The sequence below is a fragment of the Camarhynchus parvulus genome, chromosome Z (genome assembly GCF_901933205.1).
Source record: "Camarhynchus parvulus chromosome Z, STF_HiC, whole genome shotgun sequence".
In the NCBI taxonomy this organism is placed as follows: domain Eukaryota; kingdom Metazoa; phylum Chordata; class Aves; order Passeriformes; family Thraupidae; genus Camarhynchus; species Camarhynchus parvulus.
Window position 1 is genome coordinate 29,275,615 of NC_044601.1, and position 24,987 is coordinate 29,300,601.

Sequence of the window (24,987 nt, forward strand, 5' to 3'; positions counted from 1 at the left end):
AAATGAAGAGTGAATGAACAGAGAAAAGCCTGGCTTTCAGAAGTATTATATTCAAACACCAGTACTTAGAACAAAGTATCAACCTATTTAAGACCAAAGACCACTTCAGGGTAGCTGGCCTCTGACTAAGAGGTAAGGTTCTACAGTGAGTCTCAATTTACACTAAGAAATGATGAGTAGATCAATACAATGGCCCAGCACTGGTCTGCATAAATCCACAGCAACAAGAGACTGCTAGACATCTTTAGAGAGCCATGTAGCAGACAGGCAAATCAGTGAAAAAAGGTTAATCACTCTGAATACCTGTTAAGGGGCCTGTTAATCCAGAAAAATGGACACAGTGACTGGGCACAAATTTAGTCTGCTACAACAGGTCCCTCCTGGCTCAAAAACCTCTACTGGACTGTGCAGCGTGGTCAGCTGGTGATCCCATCTCCCTACACCTTTAATGAGCCAACACAAGTACACAGTGTAGGCATAGCCCAAAACGGAGAAGCAAAAGGAGAAGAGAGAAGCCAGAAAACAAAAAATCACTGACAGGGTGAGACCAGATGACATTGTGTAGAGAAAAGGGAGTTAGAGGTTTACAGATGTTGACAAGTTAGGCAAAAATTTGTGATAAACTAAATACTGCCTAAAATCCCACCTACTGTAATATTTTTACAATCACTAAAAAAAAGTAGATAACAGAGAAAAGACTCTGGATGGTAAGAACTTTTTCACTGTCAAATGTCAATTCTGTGAAAATTCATGAAGTTTTGGCATTTGTACATTGATATGATACAACAACTCCCCTATTTAAACACATTGTACCACTCAGTTTAAATACCCTGAAAGATGAGTTAAAAGCAATTTTAGAGAATCCAATCAGATGTTATATGCACACTCCTAAATTACATAAGCATTTTACAACTGTCTTCTTAAAATTCTAATTACAATGCAATAATTCATTTTACTTTAACTCATCCACTACACAAGATACCCAAAGAAGTACAAATATTTTAGCTACAAATGACTGTAATAACCAGTAACATACAATAATATTAGTGTGTTTTATTTATAAAACTTGGCATGTTACTATGTCAAAGAAGGACATTCAAAGAACATCATATTAGTTAAGTTTGAATTCTATTCTAATACTTTAAAAAGCCCTTCTCAGGTCTCAAAAGGTTTCAAGAAAAAACGTTTTTAGGCAGAACATGCTGTCATAAAAAAAAAAAAACCATAATAAAATTTTAAGTAATTTAGCACAGCAAACTGAGAACTCATTAAGAAACAAAATTAGTAAAACATACATGTATATTCCCAAAGCAAAGCTTCTGCAGATAAAATGGAACTGGAAGAGTTAGGTGAACTTATACTGAAAAAAGTAACATGCATTTTTTTAATACAAAACTAACTTTCAGGGAAAAAGATTATGTGAACAAAAATTTCTTTGCAAACCTATACACTTTATAGATGGTGTTTATAACTGCAGTGTATAGAGGAGCATTACTTTAGCTCAAAAATTATTACCTGCTAACTTCAGAACTCAAGTAGCACAGCAGATGGATGGCCCAAAGGAAAGGTCCCGCGTATGTGGCAAATGCTGTGAGGAAGATAGCTGGTATCTCCACATAGCTGTCTAGTCCCACAAAACCTGCTGAAATGTCCACAGTAGCAATGCCATTTGAATTTCCCTGAAAAGAGGGATAAAATAGTAAATATCCAAATACCTACAAAGATACAGGTTAAATACATTAGAATAATATTAATTATTGCATCCATTAAGGACTTACTCTTTGAATTGCTTTACAGTACAGCCAGCACAGTACAGTACATATTCTTTACATATGACTTTCAATAATACAGCTTACCAAACAAGTGCTTTTAATTAAAATTTACAGATTAACAAAGGCATAAACAGCATGCTACTTTGTGAGTCTTATTTTTTTCTGCAAATTAACACACCTATTGTTTAATAAGTTACATTAAAAAAAATAATTTAAAATAAACAGCTCCACTTGCTGATTTCAGACACATTAATGAAAAAGATGCATTATTTTTGTCACACAAGGTTAGAACACAAGATTTTAGGTTTGCTGTCTAAAATTACACCAGGAATAAATATTTCTTGCCCTTAGAGACAGCAGTACTCTAAATTAGAGCTGTAATGGAACATTACATCGCCCACCTGCCTGCCTCACGGCACAAGTTCCTGCATGTAAACAGATTAAGAAAGGCAAATTTAGAGAGGCTTCTTCTTCTCAAGTCCCTGTACCACATAAGATTGCATTGAAATAGACCAGAAGCCAGTCTAGATAGCCTGAATCATCAATAAAAGGCATTTAAAACTACCAAGAGAAAAACAAGAGGAACATACAGCAGTTAAAGTACCAAGAGCTGTCAAAGTCTAGAATGTTTTACCCAGTTTTCTTTTCCAGTGACCAGGAACACTAAATAAAAAGAAACAATGTAAAATTGAAGGAAGTGTTTTCCATTGAAAACCCAAAAGTACTTAACTTTACCCAAATACCTAAAGTAACAAATATACCCTATGATTAAGGCAGAATACTTCTTAAATTAAAAGGTCACAGATAGGTTTCCTCAGAGTAGTGAGAAAGCTCTCAGATATTCTTGCTGTACCTTGAGAAACTGATCAGTTTCTACAGCACTGATCTTCTAACAGCCATCAAACCCTCTTTTTCCACCTACAGAATCCCAGAACAACATTAATGTAAGGACAACCGTCACCATCAATAGCCTTAGACTCAATCCCCACAGAGTATATGAGGAGTGGTAGCTCTCCATTTCCTCAAACCTGACCTCGGGTCATCTTAGTGACTGCAATCCTCTCAAACTGCAAGTTAACCCAGCAAGGAAGTGCTATGAATACACACTTCTGTCACAAAGCCCAGAGCACACGGGGAAGCATAAAAGATAGGCAGCTCTTTTAGGTACATAACTAATGAGGCACCAGCAAAAAAACCCTATTCCTGAGACAGCTCTAAAACCTTAGAGAAAAAAGGCATTTGTGTTGATGGAACCATTCAGAGCCCATTATGAGTAGTCACCATCTCCATCTATCTCACCATGAAGATATGCCCAGAATATAAGGGCAGCCTGAAGCTGTAAGAGGGCTGTATGGTATAGAGTTTACCAAGATATCGTACAGTATAAAAATCTTCACTTATGACTGTTAGTCTTCCTCATTTTGACTTTCATCATGCACCACTGTAGTAAATCATTGCACCAGTGTAATCAATTATTGTTATGCGTTTAGTGCAATGCCCAGAAATGCCAGGAGCAAAACACAGCACAACTAAGGACAAGCAGCTAAAATAAAAAGCATGTCTGTGTCCTAGAACCTGTAATATGAGACTGCAAAAGGAAGCTGCAAAATAAGACTACTTCTCAGGTTTAACCAGTACAGACTGAGGTCATGGCAAGAGCAGAAAGGTAAGTGTAAGCACTTTGAGTGTTGAGCAAGGTGCTGCTTCTCAATAAGCTACAGTTTGACAGGGACAGGTAGGGAAGGAACCTGTTCTACTTTCCTCCAGTCCCTGTCAACAGCAGGTCTTTTGCCAACCACATCTACTTATTTTTCATTGCCCTTCTCCTCTGCATGACAGATACAGAGTAGAAAAGCTGAGACATCAGGAGATCCTTCCTGCTTGTGTCATGAGGAGCTGAAAGGTCTCTTTACGCTGCTTAATCCTCATGCACATGGTTGATTTTTGGCATCTTGGGGCAACTTCCCATGCCACTGTATGTGTGAAGAAACAAGAATAAATGTCGCACTGCAGTGCACGTCACTGGTCCTGCAGAACTGGTGCAGGCAAAAATATGTACTTCCCTATGGAAGGTAGTCAAGGCAAGCAAGGAAGTTGGAGGAAGGAACAGGCTCTCCTTCTCCTCAGCTCCGAGTCCCTTCACCACAGGGCTCACTCCATCTGTCTTTGACTTTGTTTAAAGTGACATAGCTGTCGAACAAGGACGCACACATTTGGATCCACACACAACTCCAATCACACTGTCAAGTGTCCAAACATCTTATTTCTACTGTGAATCTGAGTCTCATGGATACTACTGCCACTGTTCTACTGGAAGAGTCCCAGTGAGCAGGAAGAAGCATTTTTTCTTCACGTTAAATATCTTTCTCCAAGACACATTCTTGTATTTACACTAAATTTTCAAAGCTATAAATTCTAATATGCCACACAATAAATAAGTGACAATTCAGAGCGTCTCCTTTTATTTTAACATACCACTCTAGTATTTCAGAAAAGGTTGGCCAGAAAGGTTCTGCTGTCTCTGGACAGACCTTGGAGGTTTCAAGACCCTGAGCCATCTCGTTTGACCTCACAGATGACACTGTTCTGAAAATGGGACTGAACTGTGAGTTCTTTCCAATGTAAATTATCCTACAATGCTTTGAAATCATAACAAGAAAAAGTTAAAATCACTTTAAGTAGACACTCAGTCCATCTCTTTACTTAAAGGCAAGTCAGATTAGATCCAAATAATTCTAAATATACAAACCTATTCTGGTTTCTTCTAGTGACAAAAACCACCAGAAACTGGAACTGTATTTTCTTTCTCCCATTCTGCAGATATACTGCTCTAAGCATGGCAACAAAACTCCACAAGACTAATAAATAAATACACCGAATTTTTGTTCATTTATGAGCATTCACACAAGGAAACAAAAATATTTTTAGCAATATTTACAGCAAAATAAGTTTTTTATGAGCTGGGCTATTAAAGACAAAAAAAACCCAAGTAATTTATTTCTATTCTTACTGTATTTTAAGAACAAACAGCAATGATAAAGATACAACATACTTTTGCGAAATGTCTGCTGAGTTATGAGATGTGGACAACTCAGAGCTTAGGAGAAAACAATCAATTATTCAAGCTCATTGCAAAATTCATCAAAAGATCCTCAAGCTTGCAGTAATATCCTGATAAATAAGTAGTATTCTGACTAAATGTATTAACTTCGTCAATTTTCAACAACACTGGAGTATTTTAAACATTCCTTCACTTCATCAATTCACACAAAGTGATAAATCAAGCCTTTAATTACTAAAACAAGACTAGAAAACAAATTGGGTTTACCCAGCTCCACATTAATAACACAACACTTTATGCAGACAATCTCCAGAAACCTCCAAGCATGAAGACTACACAACCTGTGTGAGCAACCTTTTCCTCTGCTTGATATTCACAAACATCTTGTTAAAATGCTGGAAAAATGACATCACACATAGCCTTCCCATTTAATTTACAGCTGTAGGATCTAAAATTTGCCTTTTAGATCCAAACTGCAAGAAAGCAGGCAGGGACTTTGGTTCTGCAAAAGAAGATAAGCTGGGAAACGAGTGTGAAAACAAGGCAGGTGACAGCAGTAAGTCAGGACTCTTCAGCGCCATGTACATGTCAGGGCTGGATCCAGAGATAATGATCAGGGCGAGATGCAGCCCAGGGATTGCAAGTCTGTAGTGACAAGGCAAGTCCAAGATTAGGCCAGAAAGCCAACCATCAGGCCCAGGTCCAGGGCAGGATCAAGAAAGTTTAAGACAGGCACACACATACCTGCTTACACAGCTGGCATACAACACAGGCAGTAAAGCATCAGATTAAAGCAGAACCAGAATGGAAAGAAGAGCCAGGCCTTTCCTTCAGCTTTTCTCCCACCAGCTCCTCTCTCCATCAAGGACATGACCACATGACCCTGAAGTCTGCTAACTAAACTGAGACAGAAGATGCACTCAGGGTTCAGACACAGATGAAATGCATTATGCAAAACCAAGTGTAATATCAAGGTATTTGTCAACCCATCCTTCTTTTTTTTCCTATTACATTCAAAATCAAAAAGTTAGCTTCCACACCCACGCATTTCATTTTTTCCCCCATGTTCATCAGCTATAGCAACTGATTAATAAAAAGTAGTATCTGTTCCTGTCAGCCTTGCTTATTCTGTACACTTGGGATTTTTGCAGATCTACTTCCATGAAGTCTTGAAGGACTCTACAATACCTTTTTGAAAGAACAGTGCCTCATTCATTAAATGTGCTATCCTGAACAAGGCTATTTTTACTATCATATTCAAAAGGCCATCACTTACAATCCACACTCAGCAAGACAGAGTTACTCCTTTAGTCATTATGTACCATATTGTCTACCAAGACTAAACAAAGACTCAGCAACATGGGCAACTCATTTACTTCATAATCACACACCAAGACATGCAAAAAGTAGATCTCCAAACCTCTCTCCTATTTCCAGATGGAAGCATTCCATATCTCATTTATTTTTCCCTTCTCCTGCCTCATTTAGCCAGCACAGTATAAATTTAGCATCCAATGTGATCTACATCACCACTGAATTTCAGTGGTGTTCAGTTTTTGTATTTCAACCATAAGCCTGCTATTTTTTTGTATGCTACATTACATCTTTATGTCTGTCTGGAAATTAAAACCTTAGCATCACTCTGAACTCAGTACGTTTAATACTGAAGCTCTAGTGACCACAAAACTTGGAAAAACAAATTAAAGGAAGACATTTAAATCCATGCCAGCAGTACATATCATACCTAATAATACAGTTGTGCTTTCTTCACATCTGTCCCCTAGAATTCTAGCGTAAGTATTGCTTGCTCCTGAGGCAGTAAACAAATGACTGTTACCAAGAGCAAGCTGAACAGAGGTCAATACTGAAGCGGAGTATTTGATGGACTCCTCCAGCAGAAACAGCGCAGCTGTACCTCCTTAATGTTTATTCAGTGTCTGAGAACAAACCATACATGCTCTGTCTGAAAGACAACCCAGTCCTAAGTCAGTCAAAATGTATGAGCTCAGCACTGATGGTCATGGACAGGACAGGTATTTGCTAAACCTGGGACACCTGAACTGAACTCAGTAAGAACACTGTCACTTCATGGGGAGGCACAGAATTAAGGTGGGGATCTGAATCTGCTTGTCACTGAGTAAAGACCTTCCTGGTTTTCCCACAAATAAAGAAAGAAGATCAAATGGCTTATTCAAACAAGTAAAATCTGTTACTGAACCAGTATGGGTACATCCAGACCTCTACTATCCATCACTCACTTAAGGAAGAGCTTGAAAATGTACACAACCATGCAGAATCATCTCTAGCTTCACATGAGTCACTTGCCTATAGTACTCTCGAGATACATGAAGAAAGCTTGAGTGCCTGCATTTGTCAAAAGAGGTGTGAATAAACAAGGAGAGGTTACCTCCATATGTTTGGGAGACTGGTGTCCCAGCGCAGGGGATTTTTTAGATTTTTTTCCAACTCAGGTACATAAAATAGCATAAATATTGGTAAAAGCTCACCTGCTGTATATCTGGTATGGATCCTGCATCTAGAGTCCAGTGACTGGCAGTTCATTATCAACAAAAAGTTGCCAGTTAATTATGTGTCACGAATAAACTAAAGAAACATTTCAATCCTGATTTTCAGCTGTACAGAGTGAGCACTTTTCCCTTTGCAATAAGTCATTCATCTCTAGACATAATTCAAAGGAAAGGGAAGAAGACATTTAAATACATTTTTAAAAAAACTAATAATGAAGAATTTGGTTTTGTATGTCGCCAGCTTTTTGATTTTCTCAGATAATGCCAATCAGAATGCCACACAGAGAAAAACAACATAAAAGAGGCATGGAATTACACATAATTTTTGGAAGAAGTTCCTTCTGTCCTTGGAAATATGGACCCAGACTGGAAAAACTATTCTCAGCATAAACTGAAATTTACCAATTTAAGAGAGAGCATTAATTAGATTTTGAAGCACCTTTGTAGCCTCTGTAATTTATGAACTACCAGCTCAACCATTCTACTTTTCTATGCTAATATTCTGCATATCAGATAACTGTTTTTCAATTGTGAAATGCAAAAAAAAAGTCCCTCTTACCCTTGTATCAATTAATTTGCTTCTTCCCACACCTTCAGAGCAGTTTTTTAATCAGAGAATGAAAGAACAGGCCAACACCTAAAGATGGGTATTTTGATCAAACTCTTAATGCCTACCCTAAAAAGGCATCTAATATGAATGTACTTACAACATTTCTAAAAGAGAACCAATAACTTGTTCTCTAAGGGCGTGGGGGGTGGGAAAGAAAATTCCATCTGACTTGACCCTTAAAAGCTCTTTTCTTCACTACAAGAATTGATTTCTCTACTTCTGAAACATTTCTAAGATGTTCTGAAAATAGAAAAACAAAAAGAGAAATAAAGAGAGACAATAGAGGAAATCCGTCCTGTTCTATTACAACTCATTTGTCATTTTAATCAGCCTTGGGCATCGTGAATAGGCATCCCCCTTAGTTTTTGTGAACCAACACACAAAAAATTCTGGAAGACTCTTAGCATGTTCTTCTGAAATTGATACTTTTTAAAGGGTACTGTGCTAAAACAACTTAAGAATTTCTCAAAACTTTTGCTAAGCTATTGCTAATTCAAAATAATATTTTCAAAGCTAGAGTTTTGAGACATGTGATGGGATAGCAAAAGGCAGCTTGTTATCTGGGCCTGTTCTATTTCATACACAACAGCAGGAGAAGCAACATGGGGGGGAAAAGCTTTGCTGTGCTTCTAACAGAAGTTTTGATAGGTAAGTATCACCCAAATCAGATAATTTTCCATATCTTACAGTGATGGGAGATGCACAAACACCCATCTAGAAATCTGGCTCATAATAGAGCAGTGGAGAACTTCTCATTTATGAGATTTGGATGCTGTGACTCAGCAACATGTCTATGTGGAAGAAATTCCCCTGTCAGATCTAATTTTTCAAATATTCTGAAGTTTGCTGAAATCTGTATCATACTGGAAGTTATCATTTCCAAAGGAAACACTTCTAGAAGAAATGTCAAAATTGCCAGCAGAGTGATAGGGCCTAGGTAGATGCTCTGAAACTGCAGGATGTGCAGTAACACAATCTACAGTCACATAAAATGGAAATCACTTCCAATCTTCCAAAAATGAAAAAATTCCTCAATTGCAAGGGTAGTTAAAACTGCAAAACACTGATAATGAAACAGAGCAGTCTTCCTCATAACACCAGTTTAAGACCACTAGAAAGCTGAAACAGATGTTACTAGATCCTAAATCTTCTATTGATCTTGTATAAATATGTTTTTACTGGTGTAGAAAAAAACCCTTTGACACAGCACAGTAAAATAGAAAGATGTATCAAGCTCTTGATAGCTCTAATAGCTATCAAGATAGCTCTAATAGCTTATTTCTGGAAGATGCTTCTAGCTGCTTCAAAGTTGACATAAATTCTTCCAGAAAAGTTAGTCCAAAGTTTTTTGCATCATTCAGAGCAGAAAAGACACAACGTTACATCTGCCACATTAAACTTCCAAAATAAAGCTATTACTTTAAGAAGCTTTTGTTTTCTTTTCCATCATGCAATACTGGTTGAAGATACACGGGCTACATTTATCCAAGGCATATTCACCTCACAAGCACTTTTAAGTATCTCCTCAGGCAAACAAATGCATGCAGTCCGGGCTAGGAAGCTGGACAGTCATGGGGACTGGAAACTGCTCAAATGTTGAGTTCACAGGGCTGCCATCAGTAGCTTGAAGTCCATCTGGAGGCCATTCACTAGTGATCAGCCACAAGGATTGGCACTTGGGCTGATACTGTTTAACATCTTTACCAATGACCTGGGCAGTGGGCAGAGAGTTCTCTCAAGAAGTCGGCACACAATACAGAACTGGGAGAGTGGCAGATACGGCACATGATTCAGCTGCCATCAAAGGTGCCATCAGAGGCACCTCAACAAGCTGAAGGAATGAAATGACAAGAAATTCAGCAAGTTCACCAAAGGGAAATGTCAAATCTAGCACCTGGGGAGGAATAAAATCAAGCCTTTGGTGACACTGGGAACTAACCATAGGGAAAGCCGCTTGGAAGAGATCAGCCAGCCATTGTCCTTTTTGTGCAAAGACCAACAGCATCCAGGATTCCATTAAGCTATATAAGGGATATCTCCATTCTCTCTAATAAGCAGTGGTGAGACCCACATTTGGGTGCCTGGGTTCAGTTCTGGGCTTGCCACCACAGAAAAGCCATAGGTGTGCCAGAAAAAGTCCACTGAAGCACCACAGATGACAGCAAGAAAAAAGCACATGTCATACAAGCAGCTCCCTGGGTCTTTTTACTCTCAAGAGGAGAAAGCTCAGCAAGGATCATAACAATGTGTATAAATACCTGATGAGAGAAGTACAGAAAATGTAGCCAGACTGTGACTTTCTCAGTCACCCAATAGTGACTAGCAAAGGAATGAGAAGCAATACACAGAAACAGAAACGCAAGAAGTTCTGATTAAAATCAGGAAAAGCTTTTTTTACTAGCTAGGGTGGTCAAGCCCTGGACCAACTACCCAGGGAGTTTGCAGAGTCTTCATCCTTTCAGGTATTTGAAATAGGGAATGGACATAGTTCAGACCAACCTGGTCTGTTTGATCTGCTGATTCATGTCAGGGTCGGGCTGGACTAACTGATCTCCAGAGGCATCTTCCAGCTTCAACTCTCCTGTAATTTCATGGTACTGTGAAATTCTCAGCCAAGTATATCAAGAACTCAACATCACTGAAAACATGAACCATTTGCTGCTTTATGAAAAAATCAGAACCATTCTTTTTTAGTCTCTTTTCCACTAGGATTTTCGTGCCAGCCTCCCCACCATTAAACTTTTCGTAGCTGTTATGGTTTGGTACGTCAGTACAGAGATGGCTCTGTCTTCAGCATTTTGCCAGCTGCAGTAAGGGGTGCTCTCAGAAGACTGCAATCAAAGCTGACTGCCTGAATAGTAACATTCAAAACATGCAAAAGCCACTCAAGCAAGACATGCTAGGCCCTCTGAACAGGAAAAGTGGGGACGAAGGGATGAACCATGATGACCTTCCTGTATCAGCAGTTTCCTATCTGGACATATACTACTCTCAATCAAGCCAACCCTCAATCTGCAATTACAGTACCCTAAGCTTGACCAGAGTTTCAACATCCCCAGCCATGGCTCAGAAGTAGTCAATGGAGGTCCCACACTGAAATTTTGCAAACCCCAACTCTTAAACCTGATTCCCAGGTTAACAAATGCTCTCTTTAGAAAGCCTGCTACACTGAGGTTCCAACAATACTAGAAGTAGAAAGATCCTCTCCAGCTTCAGTGCAAAGCAAAGTTTTTGTGGAACTGCAACCTTATTTGCAATGCAGAGACTAGGTTACTGAAGTTAGTAAGGTGTGACAAGCAGTCACAAGGGTTTTCAGGAGAGGTGAGAGACAAGAACATTGACTCCATGTTCAGAAGGCTTGATTTATTATTTTATGATATATATATATATATTACGTTATGACTATACTAAAAAGAAAAAGAAAGGAAAGTTTCTAGAAGGCTACTTAAGCTAAGAATATACTAGAAAGAATGATAACAAAGGAGCTCTCTTGGACTCTGTCCGAGAGAGCTCAGTCCTGGATTGGCCACTAATTATAAACACCTAAGATGGGCCAATCCAGACGGACCTGTTGCATTCCACAGCAGCAGATAACCTATTGTTTACAACTGTTTCTGAGGCCACAGCTTCTCAGAAGGAAAAATCCTAAAGAAAAGATTTTTCACAAAGAGATGTCTGCAACAGTAAGGCTCCTCAGGAAAGAAGGTACCATTTGAAATAATAAGAAAGAAAATTAGTTCTGGTTCTCATAAGAGATATTACATACCACAGCACTTTCTTTCAGTCTTAAACAGTATATAGACCTATCATGAGTCTCAATAACCAGCAACAAAAGCCACCTGTCTTTTACTGGTATTAGTCAACTCAGATGACCTTTTTAAAGTCATTATCACCTGAAAAGTACTTATGAGCCTGTTAACAGACCAAAATCATCTTGGCCCAGCTCTCTGATCTTTGGAACACCTTTTGGAAATCTACAATGAGGATAAGACACTAAGCAATGCATCTTTCCCTGATTCTGAAAACTAAACATTATTAAAGCATTTAGAAACCAAATCCTTCTGAGAACTCAGTAAAGTCTTCCACTGTAATATTTAGTTAGCATTTTATTTACAATGGACAATATTTCTCTGAAAAACTATTCCATCTCCCACCTCTGCAGTGGAGAGAGTATTCAGCTTACCTGAAAATAGAAGAAAGCCTGGCCAAACCAGTAGTGCATGATAGTAATCTGTGCTGCATCAAATTTCAAAGGTATCCAAATATATTTTGTCATCATTGTCTGAATCAGCAGACAAAACACCAAGACTGGTAAATTGTGAGGTCTAAATAGAAGAGTTGCTAGTAGAACCAATCCACTATATACTTCCCATAATCCTGTGCTCTTCGTGCTGGAGTCTGCAGAAATAACCTGTGACTTTAGTAAATCTTTAGTGCCAGTGAAGACTATGCCAAGAACAAAGACATAAACAAAACGAGCTTCAGTAATCCCCCTAAAGAGAAAATAAAATTGAAAAAAGTTAGTAAGTAAATAAACCAGAAAGATTAGTTACTTACTAATACCTACTTCAGAACCTTTCAAGAGACGTCAAGACCAACCAGGTCTGCCAAACAGGTTAAATCCAAGGCTAGTATTTTTAAAATCCCCACGCAATTCCATTACAAAAAATGTACATTTTAAGTTGTAAGTGTAATTAGCACTTACATTATCTTCAAACCACTTATAAATTCATTTGCCTCTTAATTTCCAGTGAAAGCCAGCTTCTGAAGGAAACATAGCATGTTGTTCAAAAAAGCTGACAAGAAGGAGGATCAGTAAGCTTAAAAACTGTGACCTTATATTCTAGAAGTGTAAGGTCTGAGAATCTAAGACTAAAAGGGCCTACAGCAAGTCATCTGATCCAACCTTCCTGCTCGAGGCTCAAACAGGGCACATCGCACAAACTAGAGCATGTTGCACAGGATTGTGTCCAGACAGTTCTTGAATATCTCCTGTGAGGGAGACTTCACAACATCGCCATGCAACCTGTTCCAGTGTCTAGTCACTCTCACTGTAAGGAACTTCATATTCAAATTGAACTTCCTGTGCATCAGTTTCTGCCCACTGTCTCTTGCCCTGTTGCTTGGCACTACCAAGAAGAGCCTGGATCCATTCTCTGTCACCTCTCTTTCAGAGACATTGCTGAGGTTGTCTCTCAGTCATTCTCTTCTCATGGCTACACAGGCCCAGCTCCCTAAGCCTTTCCTCATTCAAGAGATGTTCCAGTCTCCTAACCACTTTCAGAGTCCACCTGTCATCTCACTCTAGGAGCTCCATGTCTCTCTTGTCCAGAGGAGCCCAGAGCTGGACACAGCACTCCAGATGTGCCTCACCAGGGCTGAGCAGAGGGACAGGATCACCTCTCTCAACCTGCTGGCAATGCTCTCCCTAATGCACCCCAGGGTCCCATTGGCCTTCTTGGCCCCCAGGACACACTGCTGGCTCATGGACAGCTTGTTGTCCACCAGGACCCCCAGGTGCTTCTCTGCAGAGCTGCTTCCCAGCAGGTCACCCCCCTTTCTCTGCCCAACTCTCCAGCCTGTTGAGGGCTGCGTAGATGTGGCACTCAGCCAAGACCTAAGTGTCCACTCATCCAGTCCACACTACTTGAGCTTGTCTACGAGGGTTGATATGTGAGAAAGAGTGTTTAAATCCTTGCTGAAATCAGGGTAGACAACATCCACTGCTCTTTCCCATTCATCCCTGTATTTGTTTCATAGCAGAAGACAGTCAGGTTGGTCAAGCATGATTTACCTTTATTGAAAGCCCATGTTATAGAACACTCAACTGCAAAAGCAAGGTACGGAAAAGCCGCTCTCTAAACTACCAAGCACTTCTGAAACTAAGTAGCTAAATGAGCTTGGCTTGTGCTCTGCTAGATGTGGCAAATCCATCTAAAAACAAGAGAAGGTGCATTCGGTGTTTTTAGTAGCAAAAAATATAGAGTATACCTACTAGATTTCCCTCATATTCATGTTTATCTGACTGGCTTCTCATGTGTCACAGTGAAAAGACACTTCATGTGGCTTAAAATTAAGCACGCATCACAAAAATTCAGTGCTGGTTACCTGCAAAGTACAATTCTATTCCTAAGAATGTAATTCCAACCTAGAACACATCCTACCCACCTCATCCCCTGATAGGCAGTGTTCAACACCCTGTTAGAAATAGTTGCTTATCTGCTGATGCACTTACTTTGAAATATCTTTGCCACCATGTTGCCATGGAAATGTGACATTTCCAATAGCTGCCCGGTAACTGTAGACTCCCAGGAGCCCAAGTGCCATAGCAATTTTTGAAACCAGGGAGCATCTTCTTTGAACCAGAAAGAAGATCATAAGAAGGGAGACTGCAGCCAAGAAGGAGAGTTCAGATTTATGTTCAGAGCTGGGGAAAAAAAAAAAAAACAAACAAATCCCTTTAAAACCAGTAATTAGTGCTAAGCACATTTGATAAAGCCTTAGCTACAGTACTGTATTAAACAAACTGTATTAATTAATGCAGCACCAAATTAAGCACTGCAATGGTGTCTGTTATGAACTTTCCAAGAGGCATGGTAAAATATTTTAGTATTTTTAGAAAAGCAGTTTTATTAATGAGGTTTTCTATTTAAGCATGCATATTAAAAGTGTAATTATTGTGTTCCACCATATGCTAGTTATTCTGTTAATTATATAAAACTGAGCTGCATATTGCATAATGGAAAAGGGTCTACTGCTTTTAAACTAGAGTTTTGTTATTTATACATTTTGAAATGGTGTGTTCTTCTCATACTATAGTATTTTACTTTCTAGCACTATACAAATATTTTTGCGCTACAGGATTAGAACGGTCTTTTGAAATAACTGCATATGTATTTGCTTCATTTTAGACACACTACCTACCGAACCACCTATAGAACACATTGTCTACTCAAAATGACCAAAAATATACTTACATACTTTAAAACAGACCCAAACACACACACACACAAACTCATTAGCACAATATGATTCCCTTAAGCAACTACAGAACCTTGAATACATTCAAGAGACAGACAGAAAATTTGCATCACTGGCAAAGATCACAGATACAGCTTGTTTGTTTGCTCCCCTGCATCTTAAACAGATAACACTCCAGAAACAAGGGCATTCCACTGAGCATGCTGCCAGTGTTATATATTTAAATCTTCAGTAGTAGGAGCCAGCACTGCAAAATGTAATGGGGTAAGGCAAAGATCTGCACCCACTCCTTAACATGTAGCTTCAGAAAGCCTGCTGTAGTCCAAGAACTGCCAACCCATACCTACGGAAAAAATTCCCAGTATCCCAAATAATATAAAACCACTAATTTTGTTAAATCTGCCTTCAGTTAAGAAAAAACATGTAGATTTTGAGAGCTAAGGGCTCCATCTTCTGTTTTCCACAACTCAAAATCCCATGATAAAAGACCACTAACTTCAAGAAAACAACAGTGTGCCTGACCTGTTAGCTGCATTGAATTCAATCACACTTATGAAACTCCAGTTTTATCTCTGATTTAATAAAAATTATTGTACTTCAAAAACAGGTTTACTTTCCTATTCCCTAGTATACACTTTATCAGGAGCTTGACCAATTGCTGTTCAAAGTGTGGTGCTTGAAAAGTCATGGAGGAAAGGTTGTAGGGCAGATAAATTGTCCTGTTAGTTCTGCATGCAGGACCCAGTCAAGTAGCTTGTACACCTTAACAAAATTCCCAAGAGAGGAACTATTCTCTGAAACCCAGCAGAGAAAAGTGAGAGGCATAAAATCTAGAATACTATGAAATAGAAAATGTAGTCTTGATGTTTCTCCTCCCAATTATTCTTCCTCTACACATGGAGAGAGCAGAAACAGTGGACTCCTGCAGCAACCTATGAAAGTAACGCAAGCACCACCTGCTTTACGATTAAAATACAACAAACTAACTTAGTAGCCACTAAACTTTTCAAATGAGCACTTACAGAAAACTCTAACCATTCTGGTCATATTCTCCTAGGCTAGTCATTGTGTGAGATCAAGACAAATCAGGAATAAATAACAGCACACCCTCATCATCATCTTTGTCTCTTTATCTAAAAAACTCAATACACACTGAGTTTAAATTCTTGACTGCTAGCACAGGGATTAATATGCATCTCATGTCCAGGTCTTCTCTAACAGTCTCCTGTAATCTCTGTTTGGATGTTTTTTTGAATCACATAAATCTGTTGGAAAAAACCCTACCCACATGTTTCATAGCATTTCCTGATGAAACAAGGAAAGGATTTACAGACAGCCAAGTCTGGTCAGCACAAATCACCTACTGTTCCAAGGTTTTCCAGCCAAGGTTCTTACAGTTAGGCAGTTAAAAGCACATGTAATTAGCATGTATTTTGAAAGATGATGGAAAGTTCTAAATGGTTTTGATAGTCTGAAATACAAGCACAAACAAGGTACTTTGATCTCAGCTGCCCTGTCCTGGGTTTTGGACAAACCACAAAACTGAAAGTGAAGAACCAATAGCCCCCTGAGAGAAAATCTGGTGAGAAGGGAAGGAAAAAAGAGCACTTTGGCTCTATCTTCCTACTGTAACAGCTTGTTAGGTCTACACTCATACTTCTGGTAATAGAAGGAAGGTTGAAGACATTTTCTTCCATTGTTTGTACCTCACCTCATTACTGCAAATACAAGTAGAGTGAAACAAATTGTAAATGTGCATGATTAATAACTTAAGTGGACGAGGTCTTTTTTAATTGTTTCTTTCATTTTACAACCAAATACACAGAAGTCACAAGGTGTGCTAGCTTTGAGGGGAAGGGCATTTGGGGATGGTTAATATATTATTTAAAGAAAATGTTATCATCTTCCCATGCTGATGCTTCTTGTCACTTCTCTTCAAGCTGACACTTTCATGTAGGAAGTACATGGAAGATAATTTCAAGTATCAGCACTGACCAAGATTAACAGCCAAATAAAGCTAACTGAATACCAACCAATCAAAAAGAAAACTTGACTTCCAGTCAGATTTAGATTGCATGTTTTCTTTCATTTCATCTATTGTTTGATTTTCTTTTGCTTTTTGTCCCATCAAAGTATTTTTCAGGTTTCACAGTCTGTCTGCAAGTAACAAACAACATTTTCCTTATTTCAGCACTGCTGAATGCTTTCCTAGTAGCCAGATTCAACACACTATAGGTAGATTGATTTTCTGTGTTTTGATGCTTACATCAAACAGGAAAATCTAGACAACAGTCTCTCTTTTTTAAACGCTGAGCCCCTTTAGCACTGTCTAGTTAAGCAAAATCCTAGTCTGAGCATGAGCACAAATGTCCAGAAAATACATACAGAGGAACAAAGAAAGAGGGTCGTTTGTTCATTAGTTTATCTTAGAGAAAAAATAGAAGGCTGGCTAGAAGAAGTCTGAGTAGCCCAAACTCAAACAATAGCACACATGATCTAAGTAAGGTTCCTAATTCTTACTAGTAAAAAACATGCTATTAAGACATAACTATGCCAATTAAACTAATACTAAAAATAGAATAACAATCAACCTTATAGACTAGCAATGCATTTTGGGAAGAAGAGTAAGTGCTTTATGCAACTCAGTTTATCACCAACTTTTAATTCATGCTATTCATCTCAATACTGATCAAATCCCTAGGGAAACAGACATCTCTACAACCCTAATATCATGTGAAGGAGAAGGAACAAAGATATTAAAACCCCTGACCAAAGAAAATGTAAGCAAGCTGGCCAAATAGGAATTCCCAGACACTTTACAGACCACAGGATGTGCAAAGACTTAGCTGCATCATTGATTAACCTTTCCAAAGCTTGTTCAGTGAGCCATAGCAGAGTCATACACTCAACTCATCCCATCATTCAAGTTCAAAAATTGTCATACTTCAAATACTACTAATCTTTTAACTCTATATTGCAACTGAAGTTTATGTCACCATGGACACCTACATAATATTCTCCTGTTAGGCTGAAAATTGCTCCATTGTTTTAAGTCAAGATGTAGCCCCACAGCAGCCTGAGCCAACATGTGCCAGGGCTGCCAGGGCTCTGTTCTTTCACTTGGTCCCTAAACACAGCAGAAGTAGTTGCACCAATGAAAGGGAGAAGGCAGAACTGTGACAGTGACAGTCCTAATCACATATCCTCTTAGCCTGCCATGGCACAACACTCTGGACTGTTGCATAAGCTTTTTAAGCCTCCCAAAGCACAAGGTAGGGAACCATTGCTTCTTTCTCAATTAGATTTGAAAGTCAAGTGGGTTTTGTAAGGAATGCCTGACAACAGCAGAAAGAAAAAACTTATTGCCTGGAGCACTTCAAAAGATGCAGACACTTCCACATTCTCTTCTTACAGTAATTTCAACAACAGCAGTGCTGACCTGTATACATTTCCCATCCTGCATTCCTGTTACTCAGTCAGCCCAATTGCCTGCCAAGACTGATGGTAAATTAGAGTGAAAAGTGAAAATCCAACTGAAAGCCAAGAGTTTCCCATGCCATCTTGAGTTATTTTTCCAGACACGTCTATGCAGTGATGTAGTAGCTCACCATACTGACACAGGAACAAGTAAAATACAGGCCAGTGAGGTGAGGAGAAAGAAAGTTAGTTCCTTGCCTTGTATGGCAAAATATAGCATTTTAGCCAAACAATCAGTCATAGCCTAAGACTACAGACGTAGAATCTTTTCTCTTCTACTAGCTTCAAGACCTAAGCAAATACACTCCATGTGAGGCCATAATTTGACAGGGAACAGAGGAAGAAATTAACCTGTAAAATTCTGGTGGTTTTGTTTTGATCTCTAACTGCTGTACTTCAGCCTTACTGAAGGGGGGGGCAGACAGTTTTAATAATAGGGTTGTGATGGTTTTAGGAAGGAGAATAGTTTATCAACCTGACAGATTTTTGTGATGAGACAAGCTCAGTGGAAGAGCATAAAGCAGGCATTGTTGTTTATCTGTGGTTTAACAAGGTTTTTAACCTTGCTCACCAGCTCCCATAACAGCTCCCATAACATTCCCACAGGCAATCCCATGTTAGATAAGTGGACAGTCAGGCAGACTGAAAAATACTCAAATGCTGGATTCCCAGAATTGCCATTAGTAGCACGAAGTCCACCTGGAGGGCAGTCACTATCTGTCAACCCCAGGATTTGGGCATTGGCCCCTACTGGGGACCATATTGTTTAATGTCTCCACTAATGACCTGGGGGATGGGGCAGTGCCCCTTCAGCAAGTCTGCATACAATACACAACTGGGAGGGGTGGTTGGTACAGTAGGTGGGGTCTGCTGACACTCAAAGGCCCCGTGACAGCCTGAAGAAATTACACACCAGTGATCTTATGAAGTTCAATGAGTGCAAGAGGAATGTCCTGCACCTTTTTGGAAGGAATAGCTACACATATCAGGACAGACTGGGGGCTGACCATCTTCTCAGAGGTGACTCTAAATGCCTGGCTGGACCCTGACTCAACAATCAGCATGCAACGTGCCCTTGTAGCAAAGGCAACCAACAGCATGTGGAGCTGCGCATGCAGAACCCTACCCGAAGACGGAGGAAGGTTATTTCTCACCCTGGGTTCAACAATGGCTCCAGTTATGGGTTACCCAGTGCAGAGAAAGATATGGACATATTCAAATCCATATGAATTCCAATTCACAGGGACAAAAATAGAATCCTCTCTCCCTTCTCCTCTCTCCTTCCTCAACAGCAACAACAACAACCAAAACAAACAAACAAACAAAAAACCAAACCAAAACAAAAAAAAACCCCAGACACACACAAAAAACCCAAACAAACAAAAAACCGAACAAAAACAAACAAACAAAAGACAAACCCCACCACCAAAAACCACAAAAAACCAAAAAACACCAGAGTAAACCAAAACAAATGTAAAAAGCTTTGGGTTTACCTGAATGGGTTGCTTGGAAGTTCATGACAGGCAACTAGTTTTAGAGCTGGGCATATACGATTTCCCACTTTTGTTATAAATTGGGAAGTACCTGCTCTATCTGCAGTCTACACTCCATCTGTGTTATCCCTGAGACCCCCACAGGCCAAAGCTACAAAGAGTTTTGCTGCTTTCCAGGCACACTTAACGTCAAGAAACCAGAGGTGGGAGCATACTAAAGCAGGAGAGGATCTTCGAAAGTTAAGTCCATACATGCACACACAATTTTTAGATGTCTGGTAACATTTCCAAGAGTAAATAAACATCTCGGGTAGACCACATGAGTAGAAGCACGTATATGAAACAAACTTTTCAGCTGCAGGAGTATCAGGTCCTTGTTTCATGGCCTTGTGGCACCAGCACACTCCAAAGAAGAGGACTGACAGTCTAAAGAAAAAAATCTAGCTCAGGACATAACTGGGCAAATAAATCTTCCACAGATGCTCAGGATTAATTGTAAAAATCCTCACAGTCACACCAAATCACACCTCATCCTGTTCACACATTGGCTTAGCTCATAATGAAGAAGTGAGTTATCTATCATATGGACTTGATATAGGAAATACGACATTTTTTCCTCATTTCCTGACCTCAAGAGCAGAAATGCATGCTGAAAACTCTGGTACAGAACAACCGTTATAATGCAATAAATTCCCTCATAACTCATGGCTTTCAGCACTTATGCCTGTCACTCCAATTAGCATTTCATCTGTGAGGCTGCCAATAAATAACAAGTCTCATATTAGTCCATTTCCTCATGTCATTTTTAATGAATGATGAATGACATTTCATCCATGTGTTGTAAAATACTGGCAAGAAATCTATTTATCTTACACAGCAGAGCCTCTTCATCTGCTGTTTGCAAAACATTGACTAGACAGCTGAAAAGTATTGCATCTCTATCCACTAACTGAAGTACACGAGACAGTTCAAGTATCACTGAATAATAACTTTAGTCCTTAAAAATACTGAAAGGCATTAGAAAAAGCAGAAGACCTTCTCTGCTGTACTTTCAGTTATAAAAAAATCCCTTTCATGTTTATCAGATTACACTCAATAAATTCCTTCAGCTTTTCACCCACACATTACAAGCATGTGATAGACAAGGAAGAATTCTATGTGTGGCATCTTCTCCTGCGACTTCATAAAGTTTGGAATTATGCAGAATCTTCCTGCCTTAATTTCAAAAGTTTAATTCTATTAAGTAATTTCTAATTTCTCAAACCAGACACTGTTGACTTACACATGGAAAATATTTACTTTTTGCTTCTGATAAACCTATCATGTATAATTGGCATTAATTAGGTATGTCATGGTGCAGGGCAAAGATTATGAACTATTGATAGTACACAAGGAATTACTCCTGCATGAAATAGAAATGAAAAAATTCCTTATGTCACTTCACCATTTATCTGCTTTGTATGTGTGCAGCACTTCCTGATCAGAGACCATATAGAAAAATACATATTTCACCAAATTAAACACACACTAATTTTAAAATAAGACAGAAAGTGTGACAGTAAATCAGATACCCACCTTGTCAACCAGTGTCCAAAGTCTGGCCGATGGGCCCACTGAACACCTGTCTGATTCAAGGATCGAAGCAGCCGACAGCAAATAAGGATGATCCATGGAGTTGCTAAGCTTATCCATTTATCTGATCCTTTTATGAATTCAGATGAAGAGGTAGCCTTGCCCAGTTTTGAATTACTTGCTGCTGGAATGTCTATATTCTTGCACTCAGAGGATTCCCCAATACTATCAAAATTTTGCTTCACATTGGTGCTATGTTGAGGGTCACATTCTTTCAGAAGAAAATTATTTCTACAAAGTTCCTGACACAGCATCAAACAAAGCGTATTGATAAGAAAATACCAGGTTTGATGTTCCTCTTCTATAAAACTGCTTGCCCCCAAACTCAAAACATGGCCAATAGTCCCAGCCAGAATCAGGACATCTATTTCTGACCAGCTACAACTGGAAGCAACAGGATTCTGAAAAAAAAAAAAGAAAAAAAGCAGTGGTGAAAAAGTATGTAAAACTTTCACTTGTAAGTATTCACAGCAATGAAAACAAAATAAATAGCAGGATAACTTATTTCTATCTTTAGAAATTCAAAATTTCAGTGAAGCATACTCAGCACTGCAACATAGTAATGATTTTTAAAACTGCATTCTGTTTAAGGGATAAAACTTCTCTATGAATAATCATCACAACTTTACAGATTAAGATTCCCTACTACCCTGTAACAGAAGATTCAAAAGAAGTTCATGCCCTGTTGCATATTTGTAGAAGTAAAAATAGAAATCCGGCAGAAATCTTGAGATATAGATAATAGGTAATTCTCTAGTAGTTGAAATCTGTGATATTTTCAACTCAATGCAGTGACAGCCCTTCACTACTCAAGTTAACAAAGTTACTGCTTGATGGCACCCCATGACCTTGCTTAGCTTGAAATGCGTCTTTCATCATAAAATCTACTTTAAACCTTTAGCCATCTATTATTTACTTTACAAACTGTGCTTATCTAAAACCATAGTATTTTTTGTCTAATGCCTTCTTAGCTCAATTTCCTGTTCTCAGCAGCTAACTGGAATTGCCTTACCATTACTCCTTCAATAGTAGGGCTAAAGAGAAAGGATAAGGGCATGAGGAAGCTGAGAGTACCCCGTTTATTGCTGTTATCAAGTGAAGAACCATTTCAGCACATAGAGAAAGCCATAAAAAGACCACAGAGAGACACAACCGTCGTGAGTATGCACTAACATAAAGATGACCAAAACTCTTCAGCCATTAACTGACAGGCCAGTAAGAAATCACAGGCACAGCTCTGAAGAGCATCAGTCTGGACTCTGTAACAGATAAGGGAGAAGTGACAGTACATGGGCATTACAGATATCTGAGAGTGCCTGTGGATCTGTACCAACTCATTAAAGAGAGCTTCAAGAATGTCAAGGGTGGGGAAGAGGGGGTGGTGAGGAATATTCTGGAAGCAGGGGCAAAGTAAGAGGAGAAAGGAGAAAGGATTCAGTTACATATAAGCAGGAGCCAGTGCACATCTCAGACTGAGCCCTGTGCCTGGTCACTGCGGTCTATCCTGTCTTACTAAATCCTCTCCTATATTCTGTTCAACCCCATTCCCTGTCCCACCTGCAGGCGTTTCAAGATGCCACTGCAAGTAGCTGGGGACAAGCCTGTATGTCAAAAACTTGAGACCAGAGCAAGTAAAAGCAAGAACCAGAGGACACTGGAACCACCAGGAGCTTCCTAACAATACCTTAATGAATAGGCTAACATACATGCTTGTGAAGAATTTTGGGAAAGACACTGTCAATATGCTGTCATACATTACTATTTTATTTCATCTAATTTTGCACTATTACAGAATATTATGCAGAATCTCTTACAATGTATTTGAAGCACCTAGTGAAAGAAAAATTAAAAAGCCAGACTGAAATTACTGCATGCCATTTTTACTTCAGAACAAAGATCTCTGAAACTACTTTCACATTCATTTCTTTAACTGCATACTTTAACTACATCATCCTCCTACATCTGACCTATGAACAAACTTTTAAAAAAATCTTTAATATTCACAGGGATAAATTTCACAGAGAAACTACTAAATTAAAAGATGCACAGTGTACTACTATTCCTGCACAGTTTAAGTCATGTTAATAGAAAATCAAACCAAACTGACCTTTGAGCCAATAATAAGTAAGCAGGTATAAACAATACAAGTATCTCTGAGCATCTTAAATGCAAGTATCACTGGTGTTTATGACTTACTGACAGCAGCATTTGTATTTTTGTTCAATAAGCAAGACCATGTAACACCAAGAGGACAACAATCACATGATGCAAGAAAACAGTTAACATTATTAGGAGTTTTGCTTTAGGAAAAAAAAACTTTTGCAAAATCAAACTTTAAAGAGATGTATGTGAAAGAATGCAGGAGCTAAAACTACAATTATGACCTATTCACATCTTCTTCATTTCTTGTGTTGTTAAAGAATACATTACATCAAACTCATTTAACTTAAAAAAAAAAACAACACAACACAACAACACAAACAAATATACAAACAAAACCCCACACAACCAAAAAAGTCCTCATGAGGTTACACACAACAATAATGGAGAGAAAAATACCAACAATCAGACAAAATTCCTAGGTTCAATCTAAATTTACTAGCATTTGAAATTTCTTTGGTGTTCTAAAGACCACTTAGGTTTGTTTAGTACTCTATTCTGAAAAGCAAATACCATAAGCTGGTATTTGGAACAAAAGGACAAGGTAGTCTCTGCAAAGACCAAAGAGCATGAAATTCACAAAGCTGAGACAAGAACAGTACATGACAGATCTTCAGCAAGTTTAAATTCCAATAATTCTATCATGCTGACCTTAAAGATCTTGGCTAACTAAATAAACGAGCATGTAAGCACCATCAGCTTGCAGAGACAAAGGAATCTGAGATCCTAAATAAATGAGAATGAAAAAGTCCATGATATAATTTGTCTTCTTTGTAAGACATAACATAAAATCTATAGAAGGACTGGTCTCTTGTATCTAGTTTCTGTCACCAACCGATATGAAAACTGAAGAAGTGATGCATTATCAATGGGGAACATACAAAAACCTCATTAAAATGATGGCATTAATGTGAAATGTCCCAGGATCAGAAATCTGTATTTCTCGCCTGCTTGTCTCTCCTTACTTCAGTGAAAAGAGAAAAAAATACTGCTACATTTACAAAGCATTAAAATTCAAAGACATTTACTGATAAACCACATCTCAGATCAGAGTTAAATCACTATGCAAAATTAAAAATTATGATGCAAATTATAATCTCCCCAGCCTTGATAATCTTAAGAAATTCTAGAAATATCTTCATCAAGGTTTTCTATATTTACTTCTAATTCCTTATATATTAACTGTGCCTTATTATGAATGCCATGAGAATGGTGTCATATACAGTCTGACCTTCGATTACTTAGATTGTACCTGTTTTTTAGATTTGGTTTA

General features: G+C 38.6%; 1 protein-coding gene across 2 annotated transcripts in view; it reads right to left on the reverse strand.

Annotated features, from left to right (window-relative positions):
• Positions 1 to 24,987, reverse strand: part of PIGG (phosphatidylinositol glycan anchor biosynthesis class G) — a 61,138-nt gene that overhangs the window by 8,827 nt on the left and 27,324 nt on the right. For both annotated transcript variants that reach the window (XM_030968307.1, XM_030968308.1), the window contains 4 exons: positions 21,498 to 21,955; positions 14,207 to 14,398; positions 12,155 to 12,464; positions 1,516 to 1,679 (listed from right to left, as the gene is read on the reverse strand). In XM_030968307.1, the coding sequence (XP_030824167.1) occupies positions 1,516 to 1,679; positions 12,155 to 12,464; positions 14,207 to 14,398; positions 21,498 to 21,955 (1,124 nt within the window). The remainder of the gene's footprint in view (positions 1 to 1,515; positions 1,680 to 12,154; positions 12,465 to 14,206; positions 14,399 to 21,497; positions 21,956 to 24,987) is intronic.